At 42.7% G+C, this 27,036-nt stretch overlaps 2 protein-coding genes across 5 annotated transcripts in view; one reads left to right on the forward strand and one right to left on the reverse strand.

The window, feature by feature from the left end:
* Nucleotides 1-27,036, reverse strand: part of ATP6V0A4 (ATPase H+ transporting V0 subunit a4) — a 95,014-nt gene that overhangs the window by 20,960 nt on the left and 47,018 nt on the right. For all 4 annotated transcript variants that reach the window (XM_039234026.1, XM_039234025.1, XM_039234024.1 and 1 more), the window contains 6 exons: nucleotides 26,687-26,826; nucleotides 25,189-25,346; nucleotides 21,809-21,902; nucleotides 17,500-17,618; nucleotides 15,797-16,013; nucleotides 12,922-13,023 (listed from right to left, as the gene is read on the reverse strand). In XM_039234026.1, coding sequence (XP_039089957.1) covers nucleotides 12,922-13,023; nucleotides 15,797-16,013; nucleotides 17,500-17,618; nucleotides 21,809-21,902; nucleotides 25,189-25,346; nucleotides 26,687-26,826 — 830 coding nt within the window. The remainder of the gene's footprint in view (nucleotides 1-12,921; nucleotides 13,024-15,796; nucleotides 16,014-17,499; nucleotides 17,619-21,808; nucleotides 21,903-25,188; nucleotides 25,347-26,686; nucleotides 26,827-27,036) is intronic.
* On the forward strand, nucleotides 7,782-10,270 carry LOC120232982 (elongation factor 1-alpha 1). The gene has a single exon (XM_039234028.1). It carries the CDS (start codon nucleotides 7,847-7,849, stop codon nucleotides 9,233-9,235), a length of 1,389 nt encoding a protein of 462 aa, XP_039089959.1. The 5' UTR covers nucleotides 7,782-7,846; the 3' UTR covers nucleotides 9,236-10,270.

The following is a 27,036-nucleotide window of genomic DNA, read 5'->3' on the forward strand; positions in this document are numbered from 1 at the left end:
TGGCCTAGATGGGTGATGGGTATTAAGGAGGCACTGGTGATGAGCACTGGGTGCTGTAAATAAATGATGAATCACTGAATTGTACTCCTGAAACCAATTTTGACTGTATGTTGGCTAACTAAAATTTAAATTTAAAAATTCCCTGTCTGATAAATAAATAAATAAATAAATAAATAAATAAACAAGTTAAAAAAAAAAGAAACTTGAAACCAACTTTACCAACAGGTAAAGTCTGGAAAACCTTCAAAAACATGGAGGTTAAAGAACACCCTCCAATCAGGCAATCAGAGAAGAAATTTAAAAATATATGGAAACAAATGAAAATGAAAATACAACAATCCACACTCTATGGGATGCGGCAAAGGCAGTCCTAAGAGGAAAGTACATTGCACTCCAGGCCTATTTCAAGAAATTCGAAAAAGTGCAAGTGCAAAATCTAACAGTTCACCTAAAGCAACTACAGGGAGAGGAACAAGAGCACCCCAAGCCCAGTAGGAGAAGAGAAATAATAAAAATCAGAGCAGAAATAAACAATATACAAACTAAAAAAACAGTTGAGCAGATCTATGAAACCAAGAGTTCATTTTTTGAAAGAATAAACAAATTGAACAAACCTCTTGCCATGCTTCTCAAAAAGAGAAGAGAGAACACCCAAAGAGACAAAATCACGAATGAAAATGGACTTATTACAACCAACCCCTCAGAAATACAAGCAATTCTCAGGGAATACTATGAAAAATTATATGCCAACAAATTGGACAACTTAGGAGAAATGGACAAATTCCTAAACACACACTCACTACCAAAATTCACATGGGAAGAGGTAGAAAACCTGAACAGACCAATAACTAGTGAGGAAATCGAATCAGTTCTCAAGAATCTCCCAACAAAAAGAGCCCTGGGCCAGATGGCTTCCCTGGGGAATTCTACCAGACATTTAAAACAGAATTAATGCCCATTCTTCTCAAGCTATTACAAAAAATAGACATCGAAGGAAAATTTTACGAAGCCAGCATCACTTTGATTCCCAAGCCAGACAGAGACCCAGCAAAAAACAGAACTACAGGCCTACATCCTTGATGAATACAGATGCAAAAATCCTCAACAAGATACTTGCAAATCAAATCCAACAGCACATAAAAGGAATTATCCACCATGATCAGGTGGGATTCATTCCTGGGTTACAGAGCTGGTTCAATATTCACAAATCAATCAATGTGATATATCACATTAACAAAAGAAAAGAAAAAATCATATGATCCTGTTGATAGATGCAGAAAAAGCATTTGACAAAATACAGCATCCCTTCTTAATAAAGACCCTTGATAAAGTCGGGATAGAAGGAACTTACTTAAACATCATAAAAGCCATCTATGAGAAGCCCTCAGCTAACATCATCCTCAACAGGGAAGAAGTGAGAACTTTCCCCCTGAGATCAGGAACATGACAGGGATGTCCACTCTCACCACTGTTGTTTAACATAGTGCTGGAAGTCCTAGCATCAGCCATCAGACACCAAAAGGAAATAAAAGGCATCAGAATTGGTAAAGAAGAAGTCAAACTTTCACTTTTCGCAGACATGATACTCTACATAGAAAACGCGACAGATTCCACCAGAAGCCTACTAGAACTGACCCATGCATTCAACAAAGTTGCAGGATACAAAATCAACATACAGAAATCGGTTGGATTCTTATACACCAACAATGAAGCAACAGAAAGAGAAATCAAGAGACTGATCCCATTCACAATTGCACAAAAATCCATAAAGAACCTAGGAATAAACCTAACCAAAGATATAGGAGATCTGTATGATGAAAACTATAGAAAACTTATGAAGGAAATTGAAGAAGACACAAAGAAATGGAAAAACATTCCATGCTCATGGGTGAGAAGAATAAATACTGTCAAAATGTCATTACTACCCAAAGCAATCTACACATTCAATGCAATCCCAATCAAAATTGTACCAGCTTTCTTCTCAAAACTGCAACAAACCATCCTAAAATTTGTATGGAACCATAAAAGTCCCCGAATAGCCAAAGTAATACTGAAGAAGAAAACCAAAACGGGAGGTATCACCATCCCAGACTTTAGCCTCTACTACGAAGCTGTCATCGTCAAGACAGTATGGTATTGGCACAAAAACAGACACATAGACCAATGGAATAGAATTGAGACCTCACAATTGGACCCACAAATGTACTGCCAACTAATCTCTGACAAAGTAGGAAAGAGTAACCAGTGGAAAAAAGACAGCCTCTTTAACAGATGGGGCTGGGAGAACTCGACAGCAACATGCAGAAGAATGAAACTAGGTCATTTTCTCATACCATACACAAAAATAGACTCAAAATGGATAAAGGACCTGAATGTGAGACAGGAAACCATCAAAATCCTAGAGGAGAAAGCAGGAAACAACCTCCTTGACCTAACCGCAGCAATTTCTTACTTGGCACATCCCCAACAGCAAGGGAATCAAGAGCAAATATGAACTACTGGGACCTCAGCAAGATAAAAACCTTCTGCATGGCAAAGGAAACAATCCATAAAACTAATAGGCAATCGACAGAATGGGAAAAGATAGTTGCAAATGACATATCAGATAAAGGGCCAGTGTCCAAAATCTATAAGGAACTCACCAAACTCCACACCCGAAAAACAAATAATCCAGTGAAGAAATGGGCAGAAGATATGGACAGACACTTCTCCAAAGAGGACATTCAGATGGCCAACAGACACATGAAACAATGCTCAGCATCCCTCCTCAGAGGGAAATACAAATCAAAACCACGCTGAGATACCACCTTATGCCAGTCAGAGTGGCTAAAATTAGCAAATCAGAGGCCTCTAGATGCTGGCGAGGATGTGGAGAAATGGGCACCCTCCTACACTGTTGGTGGGAATATAAACTGGTGCAGCCCCTCTGGAAAACAGTATGTAGGTTCCTCCAAAAATTAATGATAGAACTCCCCTATGACCCAGCAGTAGCACTGCTAGGAATTTACCCGAGTGATACAGGAGTGCTGATGCATAGGGGCACATGGACCCCAATGTTCATAGCAGCACTCTCAACAATAGCCAAAACATGGAAAGAGCCTGTGTCCATCAACAGATGAATGGATCAAGAAGATGTGGTTTATCTATACAATGGAATACTAATGGCAATGGGAAAGAAGGAAATCTGGCCATGTTGTAGCAACATGGATGGAACTTGAGGGTGTTATGCTGAATGAAATGAATCAGGCAGAGAAGGACAGATACCATATGTTTGTACATATAGGTGGAATAGGAGGAACTTAATGGAGGACCATGAGGGAGAAGAAGGGGGAAAATAGTTGGGGAAAGGGAGGGAGGCAAATCGTGAAAGACTCTTGAATCCTGAGAACAAACTGAGGGCTGATGGGGTGGGGGGAGGGGAAGGGGGATTATGGGCATGGGGGAGGGCACTTGTGGGATGAGCACTGAGTGTTATATGGAAACCAACTTGACAAACTATTTAAGAAAATAAATAAATAAAATAAAATATATGAAAGCAAATGAAAATGAAAACACAATAATCCAAACCTTTTAGGATGCAGCAAAGGCAGTCCTAGGAGGAAAATACATTGCAATCCAGGCCTATCTCAAGAAGCAAGAAAGGTCCCAAATATACAACTTAACCTCACAACTAAAGGAGCTAAAAAGGCAGCAGCAAAGAAAGCCCAAAACCAGCAGAAGAAGAGAAATAATAAAGATTAGAGCAGAAATAAACAATATATTAAAAAAAAAAAACCAGTAGAACTGATCAATGAGCCTAAGAGCTGGGTTTTTTTTTTAAATAATAAACAAAACTGATAACCCCCTAGCCAGACTTCTCAGAAAGAAAAGAGAGAGGACCCAAATAGATAAAATCATAAATAAAAGAGGAGAGATCACAGACAGCACCACAGAAATACAAACAATTATTAGAGAACACTATGAAAAATTATAAGCCAACAAACTGGACAATCTGGAAGAAATGGACACATTCCTAGAAGCACACACACTACCAAAACTCAAAGGGAAGAAATAGAAAATTTGAAAGATACATAACCAGCGAAGAAATGGAACTGATTTCAAAAACCTCCCAACAAATAAGAGTTTTGGGCCAGATAGCTTCCCAGGGAACTTCTACCAGACATTTAAAGCAGAGTTACTATCTATGCTTCTCAAACTCAAGGAAAGCTACCAGACTCCCTCTGTGACATAGACAGCATTACCTTGATTCCCAAACCAATTACAGGTCAATATCCCTGATGAACATGGATGCAAAAATTCTCAACAAGATACTAGAACATTGAATTCAACAGTATATTAAAAGAATCATTCACCAGGATCAAGTGGGATTCACTCCTGGGTTGCAGGACTGGTTCAATATTTGCACATCAATCAACGTAATAACCATAATAATAACATGTGATCCGGGGCGCCTGGGTGGCTTAGTCGGTTAAGCGTCCGATTCGCTTAGGTCATGATCTCATGGTTCGTGGGTTCGAGCCCCGCCTCGGGCTCTGTGCTGACTGCCAGCTCAGAGCCTGGAGCCTGTTTCAGTCTGTGACTCCCTCTCTCTCTGAACCTCCCCTGCTCACGCTGTCTCTCTCTCTCTCTCTCCTAGAAATAAATAAAAACATTTAAAAAAATAATAATAATAATAACATGTGATCCTGTCAACAGAGGCAGAAAAAGCATTTGACAAAATACAGTACCTTTCTTAATAAAAACCCTCAAGAAAGTCTGGATAGAAGGAACATGACTTAACATTATAAAAGCCATATAAGAAAGGCCCACAGCTAATATCCTCAATGGGGAAAACTGAGAGCTTTCCCCTAAGATCAGGAACACGACAAGAATGTCCACTCTCAACACTGTCATTGAACATACTGTTGGAAGTCCCAGGTTCAGCAATTAGACCACAAAATGAAAGCATCCAAATTGGCAAAGAAGAAATCAAACTTTCACCCTTCACAGATGACATGATACTCTACATGGAAACTTCACTAAAAAAACCCTGCTAGAACTGATACAAGAATTCAGCAAAGTTGCAGGGTATAAAATCAATGCATAGAAATTGGTTGCATTTCTGTACAGCAATAATAAGCAATGTAAAGAGAAATCAAGGAATCGATCCCATTTACAATTGCACCAAAACCCATAAAATACGTAGGAATAAACCTAACCAAAGAGGTAAAAGATCTGTATGCTGAAACCAGAGAAAACTTATGAAAGAAATTGAAGAAGACACAAAGAAATGTAAAAATACTCCACAGTCATGGATTGAAAGAACAAATATTGTTAAAATGTTGATACTATCCAAAGCAATCTACACATTCAAAGCAATCCCAATTAAAATAGTGCCAGAATTCTTCTCAGAGATAGAACAAAGAATCCTAAAATTTGTATGGAATGTTGAAAAAGAAAACCAAAGCTGGAGGCGTCACAAGTCTAGACTTTAAGATGTGTTACAAAGCTGTAACCAAGACAGTATGCTATTGGCACAAAAACAGACACAGAGACCAGTGGAATAGAATAGAGAACCCAGAAATGGACCCACAAAAATATGGCCAACTAATCTTTAACAAAGCAGAAAAGGATATCCAATGGGAAAAAAAAGACAGTGTCTTTAGCAAATAGTGCTGGGAGAACTGGACAGCAACATGCAGAAAAATGAAAATGGATCACCTTCTTGCACCATACACAAAAATAAACTCAAAATGGATGAAAGACCTAAATGTAAGACAGGAAACCATCAAAGTCCTACAGGAGAAAACAGGCATCAACTTCTTTGACCTAGGCCGCACAACTTACTTGACATGTCTCCAAAGGCAAGGGATATAAAAGTAAAAATGAATTATTGGGACTTCATCAAGATAAAAAGTTTCTGCACAGCCAAGGAAACAATCAACAAAACTAAAAGGCAACCTATGGAATGGGAGAAGATATTTGCAAATGACATATCAGATGAAGAGTTAGTATCCAAAATCTATAAAGAACTTATCAAACTCAACACCCAAAAAACAAATAATCCAGTGAGGAAATGGGCAGAAGATAGGAACAGGCACTTTTCCAAAGAAGACATCCAAATAGCAAAGAGACACATGAAAAGATGCTCAACATCACTCACCACCAGGAAAATACAAATAAAAACCACATTGAGATACCACTTCACACTGGTCAGAGCAGCTAAAATTAACAATTCAGGAAAACAACAGATGTTGTTCACGAAGATGTGGAAAAAGGGGCACCCTCTTGCACTGTTGGTGGGAATGAAAACTAAATGATGCATCCATTCTAGAAAGTGTGGAGGTTCCTCAAAAAATTGAAAATAGAACTACCCTACAACCCAGAAATTGCACTACTTGGAATTTACCCAAAGGATACAGGAGTGCTGTTTCAAAGGGACATATGCACCCCAGTGTTTATAGCAGCACTATCAGCAATAGCCAAGTTATGGAAAGAGCCCAAATGTCCATCAACTGATGAATGGATTACGAAAATGTGGTGTAAATATATACCTATACATACACATACACAATGGAATACTAGTCAGTAATGAAAAAGAATGAAGTCTTGCCATTTGCAACAACATGGATGGAAGTGTAAGGTATTATGCTAAGTGAAAAAAGTCGGCCAGAAAAAAGACAAATATCACATGATTTCACTCACTGTGGAATTTGAGAAACTTAGCAGATGATCATGGAAAAATAAGAAAAAACAGAGAAGATGAAAATCATAAGACTCTTAAATACAGAGAACAAACTCAGGGTTGGGGGGGGTGGGAAAAATGGCCAATGGGCATTGAGGAGGGCGCTTGTTGGGATGAGCACTGGGTGCTGTATGTAAGTGATGAATCACTGGAATCTACTCCTGAAGCCAAGACTACACTGTATGTTAGCTAATTTGAAAATAAATTTTTTAAAAAATGTTTTATTTATTTCTAGGAGAGAGAGAGACAGAGACAGCGTGAGCAGGGGAGGGTCAGAGAGAGAGGGAGTCACAGACTGAAACAGGCTCCAGGCTCTGAGCCGGCAGTCAGCACAGAGCCCGACGCGGGGCTCGAACCCACGAACCGCGAGATCACGACCTAAGCGAAAGTCGGACGCTTAACCGACTAAGCCACCCAGGCGCCTGAGAATAAATTTTTTTAAAAAGAATATGAAAACTAATTTGAAAAGATATATGTACCCCTAAATTCATTGCGGCATTATTTCAATATTTTTATTATTATTATATTATAATTTCAATAGCCAAATTTTAGATGCAACCTGTCCAACAAAAGATGAATGGAAACAGAAGAGGTGATATGCGTGCACGCGCGCGCGCGCGCACACACACACACACACCACATACCACATACCCACTGTGGACTATTAGTCATAAAAAAGAATGAAATCTTGCCATTTCCAATGACATGGATGGATCTAGAGGATGTAATGCTAACTGAAATAAGTCCTTCAGTGAAAGACAAATACCATATGATTTCACTCATGTGGAATTTAAGAAACAAAACAAATGAACAAAGAAAAAAAGAGACAAAAGAGCAGCTCTTAACTATAAAGAACAAACTAGTGGTTATAATAGGGGAGATGGGTGGGGGGTGCGTAGAATAGGTGAAAGGGATTAAGAGTTTATTTATTTACCATGATGAACACTGGGTAATATATAGAATTGTTGAATCACCATATTTTACACCTGAAACCAATACAATACTGCATGTTAACTACAATGGAGTTTTAAATATAAGTAAAAATTTTTGCTTTTTTTTTTCGCAACGGGTTTGCCGCCAGAACACAGGTGTCGTGAAAACCACCGCTAAACCTAATCCAAAATGGGAAAGGAAAAGACTCATATCAACATCGTCGTCATTGGACACGTAGATTCGGGCAAGTCTACCACTACTGGTCATCTGATCTACAAATGTGGTGGGATCGACAAAAGAACTATTGAAAAATTTGAGAAGGAGGCTGCTGAGATGGGAAAGGGCTCCTTCAAGTATGCCTGGGTCTTGGATAAACTGAAAGCCGAACGTGAACGTGGTATCACCATTGATATCTCCCTGTGGAAATTCGAGACCAGCAAGTACTATGTGACCATCATTGATGCCCCAGGACACAGAGACTTTATCAAAAATATGATTACAGGCACATCTCAGGCTGACTGTGCTGTCCTGATCGTTGCTGCTGGTGTTGGCGAATTTGAAGCAGGTATCTCCAAGAATGGGCAGACCCGTGAGCATGCCCTTCTGGCTTATACACTGGGTGTAAAACAGCTTATTGTTGGTGTTAACAAAATGGATTCCACTGAGCCACCCTACAGCCAGAAGAGATACGAGGAAATCGTTAAGGAAGTCAGCACCTACATTAAGAAAATTGGCTACAACCCTGACACAGTAGCATTTGTGCCAATTTCTGGTTGGAATGGTGACAACATGCTGGAGCCAAGTGCTAACATGCCTTGGTTCAAGGGATGGAAAGTCACCCGTAAAGATGGCAATGCCAGTGGAACCACACTGCTTGAAGCTCTGGATTGCATTCTGCCACCAACTCGTCCAACTGACAAGCCCTTGCGTCTGCCTCTCCAGGATGTCTACAAAATTGGTGGTATTGGTACGGTCCCTGTGGGTCGAGTGGAGACTGGTGTTCTCAAGCCTGGCATGGTGGTCACTTTTGCTCCAGTCAACGTTACAACTGAAGTAAAGTCTGTTGAAATGCACCATGAAGCTTTGAGTGAGGCTCTTCCTGGGGACAATGTGGGCTTCAATGTCAAGAACGTATCTGTCAAAGATGTTCGTCGTGGCAATGTGGCTGGTGATAGCAAAAATGACCCACCAATGGAAGCAGCTGGCTTCACAGCTCAGGTGATTATCCTGAACCATCCAGGCCAAATCAGTGCCGGCTATGCACCTGTGCTGGACTGTCACACAGCTCACATCGCCTGCAAGTTTGCTGAGCTGAAGGAGAAGATTGACCGTCGTTCTGGAAAGAAGCTGGAAGATGGTCCCAAGTTCTTGAAATCTGGTGATGCTGCCATCGTTGATATGGTTCCTGGCAAGCCCATGTGTGTTGAAAGCTTCTCTGACTATCCTCCTCTGGGCCGCTTTGCTGTTCGTGACATGAGACAGACGGTTGCTGTGGGTGTCATCAAAGCAGTGGACAAGAAGGCAGCTGGAGCTGGCAAGGTCACCAAGTCTGCCCAGAAAGCTCAGAAGGCTAAATGAATATTATCCCCAATACCTGCCACCCCAGTCTTAATCAGTGGTGGAAGAACGGTCTCAGAACTGTTTGTGTCAATTGGCCATTTAAGTTTAATAGTAAAAGACTGGTTAATGATAACAATGCATCGTAAAACCTTCAGAAGGAAAGGAGAATGTTTTGTGGACCATTTGTTTTTGTGTGTGGCAGTTTTAAGTTATTAGTTTTTAAAATCAGTACTTTTTAATGGAAACAACTTGACCAAAAATCTGTCACAGAATTTTGAGACCCATTAAAAGAAAAGTTTAATGAGAAACCTGTGTCTTCTTTTGGTCAACACTGTAACCTTGTACTATTCAGGTAAAAGATTAAGTTGCCCCCAACCTGTTGGTGTTAACATCTGCTGAAACTGAGAATTGGGTTAACTTTTTTTCCCAAGGCTGGGAAAGTTTTTTTCTCCCACCTTGACTAACTGAAAACAAGTACATAGAGCTTAGGGGGAAAAGGGGATTTGTGCAACACTTAGTTTAAAACAGTAACACCGAAAGGTAGGTTATAAAAAGTTAAACTGTAATAATACCAAAGTCAACGTGTTGCCTATAAAATTTGTATACAATCACTATTGCATAAGTGATCTACATTGTCGGATTTGAGTTTCCCAGTTAATTGTAATGCTTTTGTCACATTTCTAAATCTTGAAGGTAGCTAGAAGTTCTCTAAAAGGTGAGGCATTCAATAACAATTTGTATTTAACAATAGAGTTCATTGTATCCAAACTGTAGGGGAACAAAGTATATACTGGAAGTTTACTGTCCTATAAGAACTAGAAACCCACCTCCAATAGGAATTTTCATCTAAGCCAAGGTTGAGTGAAGAGGGAACATTGCTGCACTGGAGATTTAAAAACCCAAAGTGGCAATACTCCGCCTAAAAGAGGACCCATTTCGGACTGGAGTGTAGGGTAAGCTTTGTTTTTAGTTGAAAATGTTTTGGAGGTTTTGTTAAGTGTCCTTCCAAAAAAGCATTCCCTAATTTGAAGCAATAAAATAACCATTGGAAGATTTGATGGGTGAAAACTGAAGAGCTCATTTAAATTCTGGTAATTTTGTAACTTCTGTAAACTATGCAGTGACTGGTAAATTAACGTTGACAACAATCTAAAGTATTTGGCTTTGGATAGCTGGCAATTCTCTTAAGAACACTGGTGCATTTGATAGAATGTTCTGTGGATCTTGACTTTATTCTGTAAAACCCTATTTGACCAGTAAATTTCAAGTTGCTTTGAAAAAAAAAAATAAATAAAATAAATAAATAAATAAATATAAGTAAAAATTTTTAATTTAATTAAAAAATAAAACGATAAACTAGAAACAAACCAAATAACTATCAATATGCAAATGGAGAAATAAATTGTGATGGCACTATATAGTAATTACTCACACTATATAGTAATTGCTCTCTCTCTCACACACACACACACACACACACACACACACACGTGTTCGTGCATATCTCTGGAATATAACATTGGATGAGGGAAGCCAGATCTGAAAGAGGGCATACTGTATGATTCCACTTACATCATATTTAGGAACAAAGGAAACGGACTTGTGGCGTCCAGAGTGAGGGCAACGGGTGCTGAGGTTAGAGTGGTAGGAAGGAGGCAGAAAGGGACTTCTGGGGTCTGACGGTGTTGTGTGTCTTGATCTGAGTGCTGGTTGTGTTCACACTGTCATCATTTGTGAACCCTGCTGCATGTACATACTTCAATGGTCTGCCATAAAATGCATATGCACACGTAAAGACTTTGAGCAGAAGTGCAAGGTTACTTCACTGTGACCCCAGACATGAGTGAGAGAGGAGACCTGGGTCTGGGGCAGCAAGTCACAAGGGAGAGCAGAATGTGGGTGGCCTGCGGTCCAGAAACCAGATGTGCACTCCCTGGCTGCCTATGGAGCGTGTGCCACGTGGGCCAGAGCACGGGCTCTAGCGCAGCTCATTCTGCAGGGGCCCTGGGTTATAGCGTTATAGAAGAGCCTGAGTACATGGAGCCTCCGCTCATACCCCATCAGAACAAATTTGTTTATAATCTCAATATATTGGGCCTCCTTAAGGTTTCACAGAGGTAACGGGATGGGGGGCAAATAATGCCATAATGGGATCATCTTTTGGATAGAGGTGGTAGAAATGTTTCTAATGAAACACAAAAAAGGATCACCAAGACCCTACCTAGCAGCCTAAAAGACCAATCAACAACTATGCATTCCAAAGAGATCGCAAGGAGACAGCCCTCCACACAGTCTTGGGGAGCTTCTGTTACCCAGAGTCAGTTTAGGGGGTATCATCCAAGATGGCAGACTAAGAAAACCCTCTCTATTTCCTTCCCTATCGCATAAGTCACCATGGGGTAAAGAGAGAAATCGATCATGTTGAGATCAGCAACTATTTACACTTTTTGTGGAGCAAAGAGTAAGAGAAGCTATGGTTTTAGAGTCTGGGGACTCAGGTGAGATTCATGGACTAAGGTCATTCAATTTATGGACAGGTAGAAACGGGAGTCACATCTATGTCTGCGAACAGCGATTTGCCACCTTCCTTTGAAATACTTGGTCACCTCTAGATAGCCTTCCATCTCAGCCACCCTTTACCATCTGGGTCTCTCGCCAATTAACTAAGCAATAAACAAGTATTCTTTGCTTTGCCTTTCTATTTCTTATCTCCCATATAAATCATATTCATCAGACAATTTCGTAACTAAACAAGGCTGGCAGGACATAATAGGGAAAGAAGCAGATGATGTAGAAAGAGGGCGCCACCTAGGGACGAACCTCTGGAACTCCAGTCTCATCATCTCCAGGATTGACTTAGCCAGGTCCATATCCAACAGATTATTAGGAAAAGAAAAAAAAAAAAAGAATTTATCTGAAAATATCTACAACCACTTAAAACATATGTGACCTCAGCACGTTCCACTTACTCTTTTGCACTGATGTAGATAAAGCAGAGACTGATAATCTGAAACAGCGCTCATGTGGATTTCTAAACTCTGACGTGCCCTAGGAGGTCAATCTTCCCAAATCCTATTTGATTTAGACTGATAGTAAACTCTTATTCACTCCCTGAGGAAATCTGGGGCTCAGGAGCAGTCCAGACAAAAGGAGGAAATGGATTGAAATTGGTGTTTGGCAAGAGCGAAAAATCACAAATAAATAGAAGTTGCCTTACTTGTATGCACTTCACTCACACAATCGATAACATGATACGCTGAAACCTCACAACTGTAAAATCTAATGAAAACAATTTTAAACATTCATTAATAAACCAAAACTGTAGTAAAAATACTTTTTTTTTCAACTAATGAAACAACTGTGTTTAGACTCTTAAGTCATTAACTACCAGTAACTACACACACACACACACACACACACACACACACACTGAGCAAAGTTTGCAAAATATAAGATTTAAGCATGCTTTCCCTTTATAGAGCATTATTCTGGAAATAAGACCCCAGGGAAACATGGAGCTCTGCAGAAGGAAACACGCCAGAGTGGTTGGGGGCGGGGGGAGGGGGGGCGCGGTTGGGGAGAGCAGTTCCTTCAAGTCCTTCAGGCCCTGGGGAGCCCCGCAGTCTGTCTACAGCCCAGACTTCTATTTTCAAGGAACCCACATTCCTACCCACAGTGAGCGGATTTAAATGAACAGCTCTTACCAGGGATTTTCGATGATTGGCTCTAAGAATAAACGGCTTAATCAGAAGCATCCAAGGCACAGAAATCAAAGCCATGATAACAAAGAAACTTTGGACTTCTTGCTGGAAGATCAAAATGGTAAGATCCCGTCATTTTAAGGCGATCACACATCATACTTCATATGATAAAAATGATAAACATGGATCATTTTAGTTGTACCCTGTTTTGAGAGATCTAAAGCATTTCAATGAATCCATTCACTTCTACATCTTGGAGTATTCCTGTTTTGGCCCAGTGGTGCCCTGTGTCAATCCAGGTGGGCAACTCACTCTCTTATTCCTTACTCTCTGAGTACCCTCTTGCTATCCGCCCGCACCACATGTGAACAAGAAGTACTTATGAGGCACATAATAAGGGCAGCTTTATGAATCCCTTGTCCCATGGGAATAGCCCCTGTCCTTGCACGAAAAGTGTGACAGGCCCCAGGACTTCACTGGTCACTCGGTTGTAGCCACAAGTCCTTGGGTCACTTAAAGTCACGAGCATAATTGCAATTAGTAATTTTATGTTTCCAGTGCTAGAGAATTATCTGAGCTCTCTTGCTCTTTCAAAATAAAAAAAGTACAGAAAAAGGAAGCTTCCTCACACTCTCACCTGACCAGCACGCTCTCGCTGGTGGTGAGTCACCTGACGTGGGGCTCTGGGGTAGCCATGTTGAAACCCCCCGGCTGTCTCCCTCATGGTTCCCTCTGGGATGAGGCACCCACAGTCTTTACGCTTCTGCTGAAACTCAGGAGTGATCCTACCGTATCGTCCTGCTACATACACACTTCCCGTCATGCCCTCATGCCCCCACCTCTCTTGTTAAACACCTTCTAGTCACCAGTTTTGAGGAGTGACCCAGAGCTGTCAAAAGAACCAGAAAACCCAGGGAGGAGGCTTGGTCAGAGTTACTGGAAAGGACACTGGGTGCTCAGGGGAAAGGAAAAACATTTCTTGAGGCTTCCCTTTCCTTCAACTGTTGTGGTCAAGCTCTCGGTGAATGCCAGGGGATAGCCCAGGTGTAACAAGATTTACCCTGCTAGCAGTGGGAACATCTTATCTGCCCAATCTTCTAGGCTTCTCTAATCTGAAGGGCTCAGGAGGGGGAGGGGAGCCGCAGAAACACACACTGTGCTCGTCCCTGTGCACAAAGTGATCTCACTGCAGTTCGTCCATCTTTATGTGAGGCTTTCCCACCTCATGGTGTACGCAGCAACCAGAGATTTCTGTTTATCTGTTTCTCTTCTTCTTTGAAATCCAAGCAGGGCACCAAGACAGCCAGGGTGGTGTTGGGAAGGGGGGCCTGAATTTATCAGCTGATATGGTGTCTTCCAGCTGCATGACCCCAAAATGACGTTATGGAAACCTGAAACTACGTCAGGATCATTCATCTTCATACCAGGGCATGGGGAAAACAGCCAACTCCCAATAAGAGTTTCAAATGGGAAAAAAGCTGGAAAAGTCATTCACTGTGCAATGTTCAGTGTATATTCCAGACCAGGTGAGGACTTTAGTCTCTAGAGAATGAGTTAGCACAAGAAATAATTGGTGAGTCTAAGTCTTTTGCCTAAAATAGAAGACTTGTTTGGGAAATTTAAGCAAGCTTTCATTCAGACGCTAGCATTGAGTCAATGAACCTTCCAAATTACTCACTTTGTGCTTACAGTCTGTGGGTGGTTCATACACCATTCATCGATCTATAATAAAAAGGTGCTACCACAGTCAAGGAGAGATACCTCAAAAGAGCTTTCAGAGGTATATATGTCTTCTTTGATTATTATCTTTTTTTTTAATTTTTTAAAAATTTATTTCTGAGAGAGAGTGAGAGACAGCGTGAGCAGGAGAGGGTCAGAGAGAGAGGGAGATACAGTATCTGAAAGAGGCTCCAGGGTCTGAGCTGGCTGTCAGCACAGAGTCCGATGCAGGGCTCGAATCCACGAACCGTGAGATCATGATCTGAGCAGAAGTTGGACTCCCAACTGACTGAGCCACCCAGGTGCCCCTGATTATTATCTAAGATCACTCCTTATGTTTCAGAGCATTTGAGTGACTCAGTCAGTTAAGCATCCAACTCTTGATCTTGGCTCAGGTCATGATCTTACAGTTCATGAGTTCGAGTCCCACATCAGGCTGTGTTGATAGCATGGAGCCCGTTGGAATTGTCTCTCCCTGTTTCTCTCTCTCTCTTTCTCTCTGCCCCTAGCCCACTCATTCTCTCTCTCTCTCAAATAAGTAAACTTAAAAAAAAATTTAAAAAACAAAAATATTCCTTATTTTGCATAAAAAAATGTCCCATCACAAAGCATTTCCTCTTCTTAGGGTGTGCTGCTCCCCCAGAGGGGAAGGACACACTGAGGAATCATACTCATGAGGCCACACGTGGCCACAGGAAGAGAAGAAGAGCAGGAATCTGGCCCACTGCCCATGTCAAAAGTGGGACTCCTCTTCCTGACTCTTACCATTTTCTTTCTCATACACCTCAGAGCTTATGTTTAGAATCAAAGATTATTACATTTTAAGGTGCTATGTAGACCATGGGCAGTTTCAGGCCAATCAGTTTGAAGGATTGTTTTTCTTTCTTCACAGACGATGTACAAGCCACTTTCCAACTGCATAGCGATACCCCTGTCGGGCATCACCCAAACGAGAGCAGCCAGAGCGGCACCACCACCCCGCCCCCAGCCCCTGTACACTCATCTAATAAACACCTTCTGAAACCGAAAAAGAGCCTAACAACCTTGACGGGGTGCTAAGCTGGTGCAGTCTTGCAAATGACTACACTCTGCGACACTCGGGAGCGAGAGAGAGATGCGACACCAGCAAGCCCATAAAAGAAGAAAACGTCACAAATACCTGATGTCTGTACAGGGGTGCATTGGAAGGGTCGTCATAGTTAAACAGAAACATGTTGATGAAGTGGATGAGGATGCTTGGGGCGTGCCAGGACATGTGGACGTCAAAGTGGCACCACTTGAAAATGATCATGAAAACCAAGTATCCAAACAGACACAGGATGAAAATCATCTCAGGGATAAACTGCAGGATGATGTTGAGAGTTCTCCCAAAGTATCTGGGAGAGGGAAACACAGGAACTAATTATTCTCCCCAAAGTGCAAAATGTTCTTTTTTTTTTGCACACCGCATCCACTCCCCCGGCAAGCAGCAATTCTGCGTGGATGGAGAAGAAGGATTCAAAAGACCCGGTCTGGAAGGTAGCATCTGAAGCAAAGGGCACGCCTGCAGGCAGAGCTGGTGATCTGACCACAGCTTCACCTGCACACTTAGCTCATATGAACACATTCAAGGGCGGAAAGATCTAGAAGAGTGACTAAGAAGCGCGTGTCCTAAGACAGGGGTCGGCAAGCTAAGGCTCACGGGCCGAACTGAGCCCACCACCTGTTTTTAAACAGCCCAAAGTTAAAAGCAGTTTTTATATTTTCAAATGGTTGACCAAAAAAATCAAAAGAAGAACAGCTTATGATACATGACGATTAAGTGGAATACACATTTCGGCGTTCATTAATAAAGTTTTATTAGAACATAGTCACACTCCGTTTACAGATTGTCTAGGGCAGCTTTCATGCTACGATATCAGGACTGAGGAGGTGTGACAGAGACCTTCGAGCCTGCAAATCCTAAAAGATTTTACTCTCTGGCCCTTTACAGAGAAAGTTTGCCACTTCCTGCTCTAAGCCTGAGAATCCCACAGGCTAAGTTGGGGGCCACCAAGTTAAAACGTCAGAAAGGGTCCCCAGTCCCTTTGCTAACTGTAAGAGTTATCTGGAGGAAAGGGGAGATTTATCCCCCTTTTGGGATTATGCCCCATTTGATCCTCACGGCCCTTTCAGGGAGGCAGTAGTACCAGGGGTCACTAGTCACTAGTCGTCACTAGTTTGCTCACCAAATAGGTCTGATTTTTCACGTAGAACTGCACTTCCGTGAGCTTTCAGGTTGGTAGTTCCCATGGGAGCAGCTCTAGCCAATGGGAACAGAAGTGGGTATGTGTCACTTTGGGGTGGAAGCTTCAATATCAATGTGTGATTGGCCAGTTTCCATGTTTTCACACATGGTTGGAACCATTTTTGGAGATGCGGGTTGAGAGAAGGAAAGGAAAGATAAGACAACATTCACAGTCCACGTGAGAGGGAGGCTGCTGCCTTTTGGAAGACAGTACATCAGGTGGGACGGAGACTCTGAGGCACTGTGGCTCCATTTGCCCACCGGTGGGAGCTCACCCTGGATACAGCAGCGACCGAGGTCTCTTAGGTTGGGGGGACAGAGGATGCTATGGGCTTGCCAGTCTCTTTCTGAACCCTTAGATATGTCTGAGGTGAAAGGTGCACTCATATTCGAGTGACCCAGCTCAGGAGAAACAGAGGCGTCATTTCTGCCAAACCTGCCTGCCCCGGCTCAAGCCAAGAGACAGAGCCCAGCACCCCCCGTGGCAAGGAAGAAGCTCTTGCACAAGAGGACACAGGACCAATGTGGCAGCTCTGTCAACTGCTCATCAATGACGTGGTCAGACCAATAGGCAGAAAGCTCATCGTGAAACTTACATGTGATTGAAAAGGCTGAGAATAACACCGAAAACCATCTGGACAATTCCCAGGATAACTGACATCTTCATCTTGTAGGAGTTCAAAAACGTCAGTTTGTTTGAAGCCAAGTTCCAAATCTGGATGGGAAACGTGACAAGGAATACATGAGATCAGAGTCTAGAAGTTCTCCTGGCATCGGGGGAAATAGCAGTACTTCTGAGGAAGTCACTCTGGGGACCATCCATATTTTCAAATTTTGATCCAGTTCAATGCATACCTTTTAGGCTCAGAAAAGGCAAGGGACCCAACCCCTCTTAAATGCAATTCTAAGGACAAATTTCGCAGAACCATTCGTGCCATTAGGAAAGTATTAAGTGGCTAGAAGAAAAACAAATCCTACATGATTTGTCCTCTGTTCTAAGGGAAAAGACATTCTGAAACATTGTGGAGAGATCTCAGACTTGCCTGGGTTCCACCCAGCAGTGATGTAGAGCCCTGGCCCATGAATTTTTCTTTCCTTTTTTTTTTTTTTTTCACTTTATTTTAATTTTTTTTACAAATAGTTTATTGTCATGTTGGTTTCCATACAACACCCAGTGCTCATCCCCACAAGTGCCCTCCTGCATGCCCATCACCCCCCTTCCCCCCCACACCCATCAGTCCTCAGTTTGTTCTCAGCATTCAAGAGTCTCTCATGGTTTGCCTCTCCCCCTTTCCCCCACTTCTTCCCCCCACTCTCTCCTTCCCCACCCCCTTCTTCTCCCCCACGGTCCTCCATTAAGTTCCTCCTAATCCTCCTTTATGTGCAAACATATGGTATCTGTCCTTCTCTGCCTGACTTATTTCACTCAGCATAATGCCCTCAAGGCCCATCCATGTTGCTACACATGGCCCATGAATTTTTCCAATCCCTTCTTGATAAGACCACCTTTCACTTGGCATTTCTGTAATGCTTCACATCACACAGCATTTCCCAGGGCCCATCTCAAGAAACCACGCATGTAGCTAGTATTTGTTAGCACTATGGACAAGACATGACCGCTGCCTTCCCAACGGTCCCTGTTTTAAACAGAGCTGTCAGGCTTGAAACGTGAGGGACACGTGTCCCTGCCCTCCCACCAAAACTAACGCGTAGAGCAAGCTCTCAGGTGGTTAGGGGGCTGGCAGGGTCCCACACTAACTAGTTAATGGCCCCAGTCGCTGGCCTTCTCCTTCCCCACAGAAATCTCCAATATCCCCATGGTTTCCACTCCCACCCCTATGTGAATGGTTCAGTCTTTGCTCTTACCTCTGAGCCCTCCTCAACTTTAGACACCTCCCAGCCTGCTACATATGTCTTAAGTGTGGGGCACCTGGATGGGTCAGGTGCTTAAGCCTCTGACTTCAGCTCAGGTCATGATCTCATGGTTTGTGGGTTTGAGCCCCATGTCAGGCTCTGTGCTGACAGCTCAGAGCCTGGAGGCTGCTTTGGATTCTGCGTGTCTCTCTCTCTGCCTCTCCCCAACTTGTGTGTGTGTGCGTGCACTCTCTCTCTCTCTTAAAAATAAATAAACGTAAATTTTTAAAAAAAATTGTAGATATGTCTTATGGGATTGCTATACCACATCTCAAAGGTAACAAAGCCACATTTTCCCTCCTAACGTGACTTCCTCCTCCAAACTACTTTGCTTTTGGTAAGAGCTCAGAGCTCTCCTAGGCACAGCCTCAATGCAAAGTCACACTGTCCCCACCCCATGCACACAAGCAGGCAGGGACCACACCTCACTGACCCGTCCTTAACAATGTCCTGAGCAGCTGCTCGCTGGACCATCACTAGGGAGGCCGCTGGGAAGGTGGGCAAAGCGTCTCCAGTGACAAGTGCCCAGACACCAGAGGCGCCTCCTCCCCCCTCTCCATCTGCACCAGGCTTGCCCTCCACCCTCTGTTCTTCCCTTCGCCTGCCGGCTTGGCCAGCCCCACGGGGTCACCGAACATGGTTAGGGCGGGGCTCCCAGCACAGTGTAGCGCCAGGAACATCTGATAAACTATAAATTAAGTACCAGGTACAAACTAAGCTCTTTAAATGTACTATCTCATTTAATTCTAAGAAAAACCCTATGAGATAGATGTAAATATTCCTATTTTACAAATGATGGAAATTTATCTCCATCTCAGGGAGACAAAGTTTTCTACACACATAGGAAGAAATAATACTATAGCAAATGGGGTATCTACCTTATTTATTTACCAGACTCTGTTCTGAGTGTTTTTTACACATAAAAATCGGAGGTAGGGCTGTTGTTATATCCATTTTGCAGATGAGGAAACAGAGACACGGAGGTATTACCTTGCTCAAAACCACATAGCGAGGAAATAGAAAAGGCAAGATTTATACACAGGCTGCCTGATCCAAAAGCATAGGCTTTTTAACTATTGTGTTATGTTCATTTATTAAAAAATACATACGCTTTTTTTTAAATTTGAGAGACAGAGAGAGAGAAAGAAAGAGAGAGAGAGAGAGAGCAAGAGAGAGAGAGCATGCACAGGAGAGAGGCAGGAGGAAAGGGGGGAGAGAAAAACACCAACCAGGCTCCACGCTATCAGCACAGAGCCCCACGCAGGGCTCAGATCATGACCTGAGCCAAAATCAAGGGTCTGACGCTCAACCCACTGAGCCACGGAGGAGCCCCTCGACAAACACTTTTAGAAAGACCTCTCAGCAATATCTTATGATTTGATGCACAAAAAAAATGCTGCACATAGTCAACAAATGCAGCTGTAGAAATTGACATTATGTAAAAATCCAACCCTTCATTAATATCAGTAGGGTCTAATATAGGCACAGAAATGTTCTGTTAAAGGGGGTATCTCTGGGGCACTGAAGTGCCAGAAGAGCAGAGATGGGGAAGAAGATTCTTTTCCTGTTTATGTTATTTTGTATTATATGGATTTTAAAATCTCACATATACTCTTATTTTATAATAAAAAGACCAGAAATATTCAAAAATGTAAACGTTACTTGGAAAAAAATGCTTCTCAACATCGCACTTCTCCTCTACCCCTCACATTTTCCCTTTCTTCTCTAACTGTTGGGCAGATGACAAAATTGCCACAGCAGATACTCTGGTTCCGTGGGTTCTGGACTACTCTGTCCTTTTAGGAGCAGAACTGGGCAAGCAGGACTTGCTGATGAGTTCGGTGTGGGCTGGGAAAAGCGGACAGTGGCAGCAAAGACATTCAAAGCAAAGGAAGGTCAACCAGACCCTGGAATCATGCCCCCCTGCCCTCCTCTGCAGCCCGCCTGATAATCATAAAATTCCTCAGACCACACAAAACGCCTTTCAAGCCACAAAAATTACAACTTGTGTTTCTTTTCAGCACTTTGCGGCTTACAGCCCAGCTTTCAAGGACTTTACCTCTTGCGATAAAATTTAGAACACGAGGGTCCCTGAGTGGCAAGTATAAACAAATCCCTGGTGATGTCTTCTGCCTTTGTAAGGGAGGGGAGACAGGCAAGCAGTGGGGCTAACCGAGGGGGAGACAACCCATAAGATAGGAGAGTACAGTTTTAGGGTCCGTACTGTTTACTCTCAACTGTCAGCAACTAAAACTGAGGTCTCAGGATCCTTCCCACAAAAAGAGCTTAGAAGAAACATTTATTGATAGCATTTGCCAAGTTTTGGTCTAGCTCGCTCAAGCTCATTTGGAGCACAAGGCTGCCACCTAGTGGCGGTTATGTGCTGGGCCACCACGCGTTAGCGAATAGGCATATGAAATCCCTTTAGAGCTGAAAGGCTGCACAAGAAAGAACCTTTGTTTTGCTTGGCTCAAATCCAACTGAGATAAATATAACAAACACATAAAAGTGAACTCATACCTTTTAAAAAAAAAAAAAAACTTGTATCAATTCTATGTGGTAAAAGAAAGCAAAGATAAGAGCAAATCCATACTTTGCTAGGAAAAGGGAGATGTTACTCCCTGCAAGAAAATGCCAAAGTAAGGAACTTGATCCGGATGCTAAATAACTTCTCTAATATGCATACTTTCCAGGCAACCAAGGGCCTTTTAAAGAAGCAATCATTAACCACCAGGGGTATAAGTTATTGGAAAACGAGGCAGATGTTTGAGCAACTATATGGAAAATGACCCAGGGGCTAGGTAAAGGGTACAGGTAGGACATTTACTTGAGTCCTGCCCAGTGCCACAACCCCGCCAGTGTATGCAGTTCTATCTCAGTGCCTAAGTCTGTTGATTTCAAAGGTTCTGGCACTTTCTTCTCCTCTACACAGAGATCTCCTCAGCAAGCCATTTTACATAATAAATATTTAACCCAAGAAGACATTATTACCGGATCAATCCCAAATGGGTATGGATTCCCAGAGAACACTCCTGGAATGGCCGGGTCCAGCTGTAAATATGGATTTGTTTCCATTACATGTGTGCTATAGAGGGAGAAAGGAAAAATAAAAACAATGATTAACCAGAGGTAGACAAAAATACTATAGTGCCCTTGGTCGTGAACTTGTAAGCCTCACTGTTGGTGCAACTCATCGTTTGGCTCATTCAATCATTCCATGAATGGGTACTGAATACCTACTATGTGTGAAGTATCATCCTAGGTGCTGAGACTATGCCCATTACCATCTGGCCCCCAAGATGCTCACAGTCTGAGTCGCCAAGGGCTCTTAGCCTGCTAGAGTATTGTAAAGAAAAGCGGTTATACAAATCAGAAAAGAAGTCAGTCAGGGATGAAGGTGTACACAGGAAACAAGTATCAGCCCAGGGACAAGCATGGAAAATCACCCCCTGGGTACACATGGGCGCATCCTGGAGGAATAAACTGGCTTTCACCCTCGGACCCTAATCTCTGTGAAACTTAGTTCTCAAAAGCTGTAGTACGTTGAATGCCTTTCTTTCTTTATTTTTTTGCTCAGATAAGTTTTTAAAATTTCCTTAGTTTTCGTTTTATGTGCAACAAAGAAATTTTAGAATAGAACATTTCAAAACTACACCACAGTAGAGAACATAATATATAATATATTGTACTTCTGTATAGCTACCCATTCCCCAGTTATCAATATATGGCTAGTCTTTTCCATCTGACTCTCTGCCCAATGCCGCCTTCTACCAAAGGAACCATTTCTGATTAACAGACATCGCTACTTTTATCTGTACATATTTAAGTATGTATTTTGAATGCTACAGACTTTAGGAAAGAAAATTAACACAGTGCTATTATCACACCTTGAAAATTACCAACAATCCCTTAACATCATCAAGCATGTAGTCATTGCTCAAATTTTCCCCAATTTCTCATAACTTTTTAACTGTCAGTTTGTTTAAATCATTGAATGTCTTTAAATCAGTGTCCCAATTTTGCTCAGAAGCATGAACGTCAGTGGGTAGGAGTTTCTTACTATCTCTGCAAGCCCTAAAGGGATGTGAATATTAGGGGGGTGCATGTGTTTATTTCTTTGTTTAACCGAGCACACATCTATAGAAGGGCCAGGAAGGAATACTGAAATGATGGAGAAAAGAGTGCTGGCAACTTTGGCTGGCTACCTAGAAACGTACTCCCTCCCGCCTACAGCTGAGGTGCTAGAGGGTGTTAGGGAGAAGCAAGGCGGATTGGGAAGCCTGATCACGCTGACCAGACCCTCAAGATGCAGTGGGAACAGGTGGCCTCACTCACTGTCTCAGACACACACCCTAACAGCATGCCTCAGTGCGTATGGTTACACTGAACTAGCAGAGATTTGTTTGTGTGTAGACAAAGAAGCAAGCCGCCCCCGATGAGAGGGAACCGGCCCCCACAGCTAAGGCATGTTATCTGCTGTTGAACATAAAACAAGTTCACAGAATACCAACATCAGACAAAGCCGCCCTGTGACCATGGTCAAAACCATCCAGACAAAAACAAGACCGACCCACAATTATATCTGATATTAAAATATGGACATATCAAAATAAGGGCAATGCCCAAACCACAAAAATGACCAAACATTGCCCTCATCCTCTGAGAAGCCAGACCTTGTAAGCCCTTTCCCCATGCCCTCTTGCTGAGATGCCCACGCTCCCCCCGACTAGTGCACCACCTCCCTGAGTTGTAAACTCAGTTCTGGGTGACGCTAGGCAAGCTTCTGGTGGCCTCTCACTGAAGAACATTGTGCCAGTGTCCCTAGTCACTTCTCAGGGAAAAGCAAGCCCAAGACCTAGCTTGTGACTGGTGACCAAAACCAGCTTGCTATGGCCTTGCCACTCCGATGAATGACTGCAATTTCCTTCTGTCTCACTGTTAATGAGGTCCCACTTCATACAATAGATGCCTGGCACATGCCTGAGCATCCCTCAGACTGGACTTGGCCTCCAAGAGCCTTGAGTTGGGGCAGAGGTCATTCACAGGTGCATAAAAGAGCACACGAGCCCACATTTGCAGAATGACAAAAAGCCAGTTGACTCAGACCTTTCCCAATCACACTCCTGGGTAAAAGAGATTTCATGTTGGTAGTTTGGTGAAATTGTGCTGATGTACCATGTTTCAAAGTCCATCGTTATGCTTATGAGTTTACATCTAAAGAGCAGAACTAAGTAATTTGTCTTTAAATTTATGAAAGCTTTGTTCTCCTAGGCATCTCTTCAGGGTACTAATTGCAAAGCAAATACAGAAACAAAAATACTTGTCAATACAGCCATCTGCAATTCTGGAAGATGTTCTATCCTTCTTTCCTTCCTTCCTTCCTTCCTTCCTTCCTTCCTTCCTTCCTTCCTTCCTTCCTTCCTTCCTTCCTTCCCTTCCTTCTTTCCTTCCCTCCTTTCTTCCCTTCCTTCCTTCATTTCCTCTTCCCTCCCTCCTTCCTTCCTTCCTTCCCTCCCTCCCTCCCTCCCCCCCCCCCTTCCCCCCATCTTTCTTTTCTGTTTAGTAGTCTGTTCTCCACTTCAAGGAAGTTGGGCCAGCAAAAGAAGGGGGGGGGGGGGGGGATGCACCGACCCTCCATGACAGAGCCACCCACACTATTACAGTCCACCCAAGGGTGTGGTGTGTGGGCATGTAGAAAGTTTCCAGGTCTTTCTCTTCTGCAGCCAACACATCTCCTCACCAGCTACTCCATCCTACCTGCCCCCCTCACTCCATCACCCATGACACAAACAAAGGAAGCTGCTTGTGAAAACTAGCCACCCCTTCCTTTGCTTTTGACATTGAATTGAGTTGCTGGGAGCCATCAAAGAAAATGAACTTCAGGTGAGTCTGGGGCCTCGTGTAGTGGAGACCAGTAATTTATATAATTCAACACCACATCAGCCTTCTGTCCTGAGTGCTCTGATGCCTCACTTCACTGCTTCCAGTCCCCTCCCAGAACACGGTATGGTTCAAATGCCACCTTCTCCTCTGGGCACTTTGCTTCTGTAGCTGATACCCAGTTTATAAACAGCTGAACCCAGTTTATACCTGCTTCACTATTTGTTTTCACAGTAGAGCCAGCACTTACTATATACTCCATGATATATACTTAATTTAAATGTGACAAACTATTTCCATGCAATACAGTTGCCAGCACAGTTATTGAGGGACTGGTTTGAGGACGCTCGCTCAGTAGATGAAATGGAATCATTCATTGAATTTGTGGGCACACCTCTGAGCAAAGCCAGGCATAGACCTCTTGACCATGAAAACTGCCCCGAGGCCACCTGGACAGCCAGAGAGCAACCCACCTCTGTCTGTAAACTTACCTCCATGTGCCATTTCTGAACATTGGTCGGACACTCCAAGAAGAGCCGAAGATATTGAAAGACTTGGAGAAGCAGTCATTGTAAATCAAGCCCGTGTAGATGGAGAAGATGCCCATAAGGAGAATCAGATAGCGTCCATGGAAGAAGGTGTTCCAGATCTGGCCCAGGGAGACAGAGAAGATGACCATTAGTGGGCTTGGCCCCAAAGCCCAGAGCAGGGGGACTGTGTTATGGGATGTCTCCAGCACCACTGGAATAGCTATGGCAAGGCACATGGCCCCACACAGAAGGGCCACAGCATGGGGCAACATCAAAGCAATCCAAATGGAGCACACACACCATGATTTTCCTGAGCCTATATACATGAATCAGAAAAGTCCTAGACCAGTAGTTGCTACTATGGAAACAAAACCACATAAGCCTCATATTCTTTAAGTCATCATTGGTTAAAAAATGTAACTGAAGCAGAAGCTGAGGCCTCACATGTTAGGGAGGGACATGAAAGTGAACAGCCACCGTTTCAAGTGCTTCTAGGAGACAAGCACTGAGCTGGATGCATATGGCGGCTAAATTTCATGGCAAATCAAATCTACACTCATTCTGGGTCCTGTCATAAAATCTCTAAGCATATCCACTAAGAAGAGTCAAGTGCTTTCTATAATACTGGAGGATGGGTGTCAGTCAATCCCAGACCTGCCAAAGTGTGGCTTTGAGACTTCAATTATTTATTCTAGGAAGCTACAGCTGTTAAAATGTTGGTCATGCAAAACTATATTGGCCAGAGGTGGAGTTTCCCACTAACCTCGCTTATGATTAACCTACTGTGACATCACTGAACTAGCTTTAGTTAAGACAACCTGTAATAAAAGTCTGCAGATATTCTTAAAATTCAGAACACAGCCAAAGGCATGTTTCCAGCATACAAAATGTATTCCAATGAACACAGAGTTCATAAGAACACTGATCATGGGCTGATTGTGGGAGGAGGGCTCTGCCATGGAAAAATATCTGTGATATTTTAAGTGAAAAGAAAGAAGGCCACAAATTAATATGCACTACTTGATCCCTATTTTTAAAATTTTTTAAAAAATTTGTGTATACACCCAGAAAAAAAACGGGAAGATACATAGAAACATTAGTTGTGATATTCTCTAGGTAGTTAAATTGTTGTATTTTCCCCAGTTTTAAAGATAAGCACATATTGTTCTTATAATCAAAGAAAAAAATCCATGTTAGGGGGGAAAATAAAAAAAAAAAAATCAATGCCTTGCCAAGCAACGTACAAAAAACAAAAATGCTGAAAGAAATTGCACCACACCATCCGAAGCATTGACCTTTGGACAGGAATTTCTAGGTTGAATTTTGGCCCTTTTTTACTTTCTATCCTTTGTTTTTCACAAAACAGGTTGTCTCTATGGTGAAAACAACAAACACGTTTTTCATGTTCTACTTATAATAACCTAGGGTAACTGAGGCAAGATATTCGATGGACACCCACCTCGTTGTTGGTCTTCTGGGAGAGCAAGCGTCTCTCATTAAGGACCATCCAAAGGGCTGCCAGGAGCATGATAATGCCATGACCACAGTCTCCGAACATCACGGCGAACAGGAAGGGGAACGTGATGATGGTATAGGGCGCTGCAGAGGAGAGACCCAAACAGCCTGAGTCCTTCCCACAGCCATTCGGTCCCCATCAAAGATCTTTCTAGCAATATCCATGACCCACAAGCTGTTTCCTTTGTATCTTTCTGATTCTGTCTTCCCTCCCCATCCCCAACTTTTGCTTAGCTTGCACATCATCAGTAAGTAAGCATTATTATTCCCTGTTGACAGATGAGCTGAGTTTTG

Source organism: Hyaena hyaena, unplaced genomic scaffold (assembly GCF_003009895.1).
Source record: "Hyaena hyaena isolate Hyena2069 unplaced genomic scaffold, ASM300989v1 scaffold_82, whole genome shotgun sequence".
Classification (NCBI taxonomy): domain Eukaryota; kingdom Metazoa; phylum Chordata; class Mammalia; order Carnivora; family Hyaenidae; genus Hyaena; species Hyaena hyaena.

Coding starts and splice junctions, on each gene's coding strand:
- LOC120232982 (XM_039234028.1), top strand. CDS start 7,847: ATGGGAAAGGAAAAGACTCATATCAACATCGTCGTCATTGGACACGTA.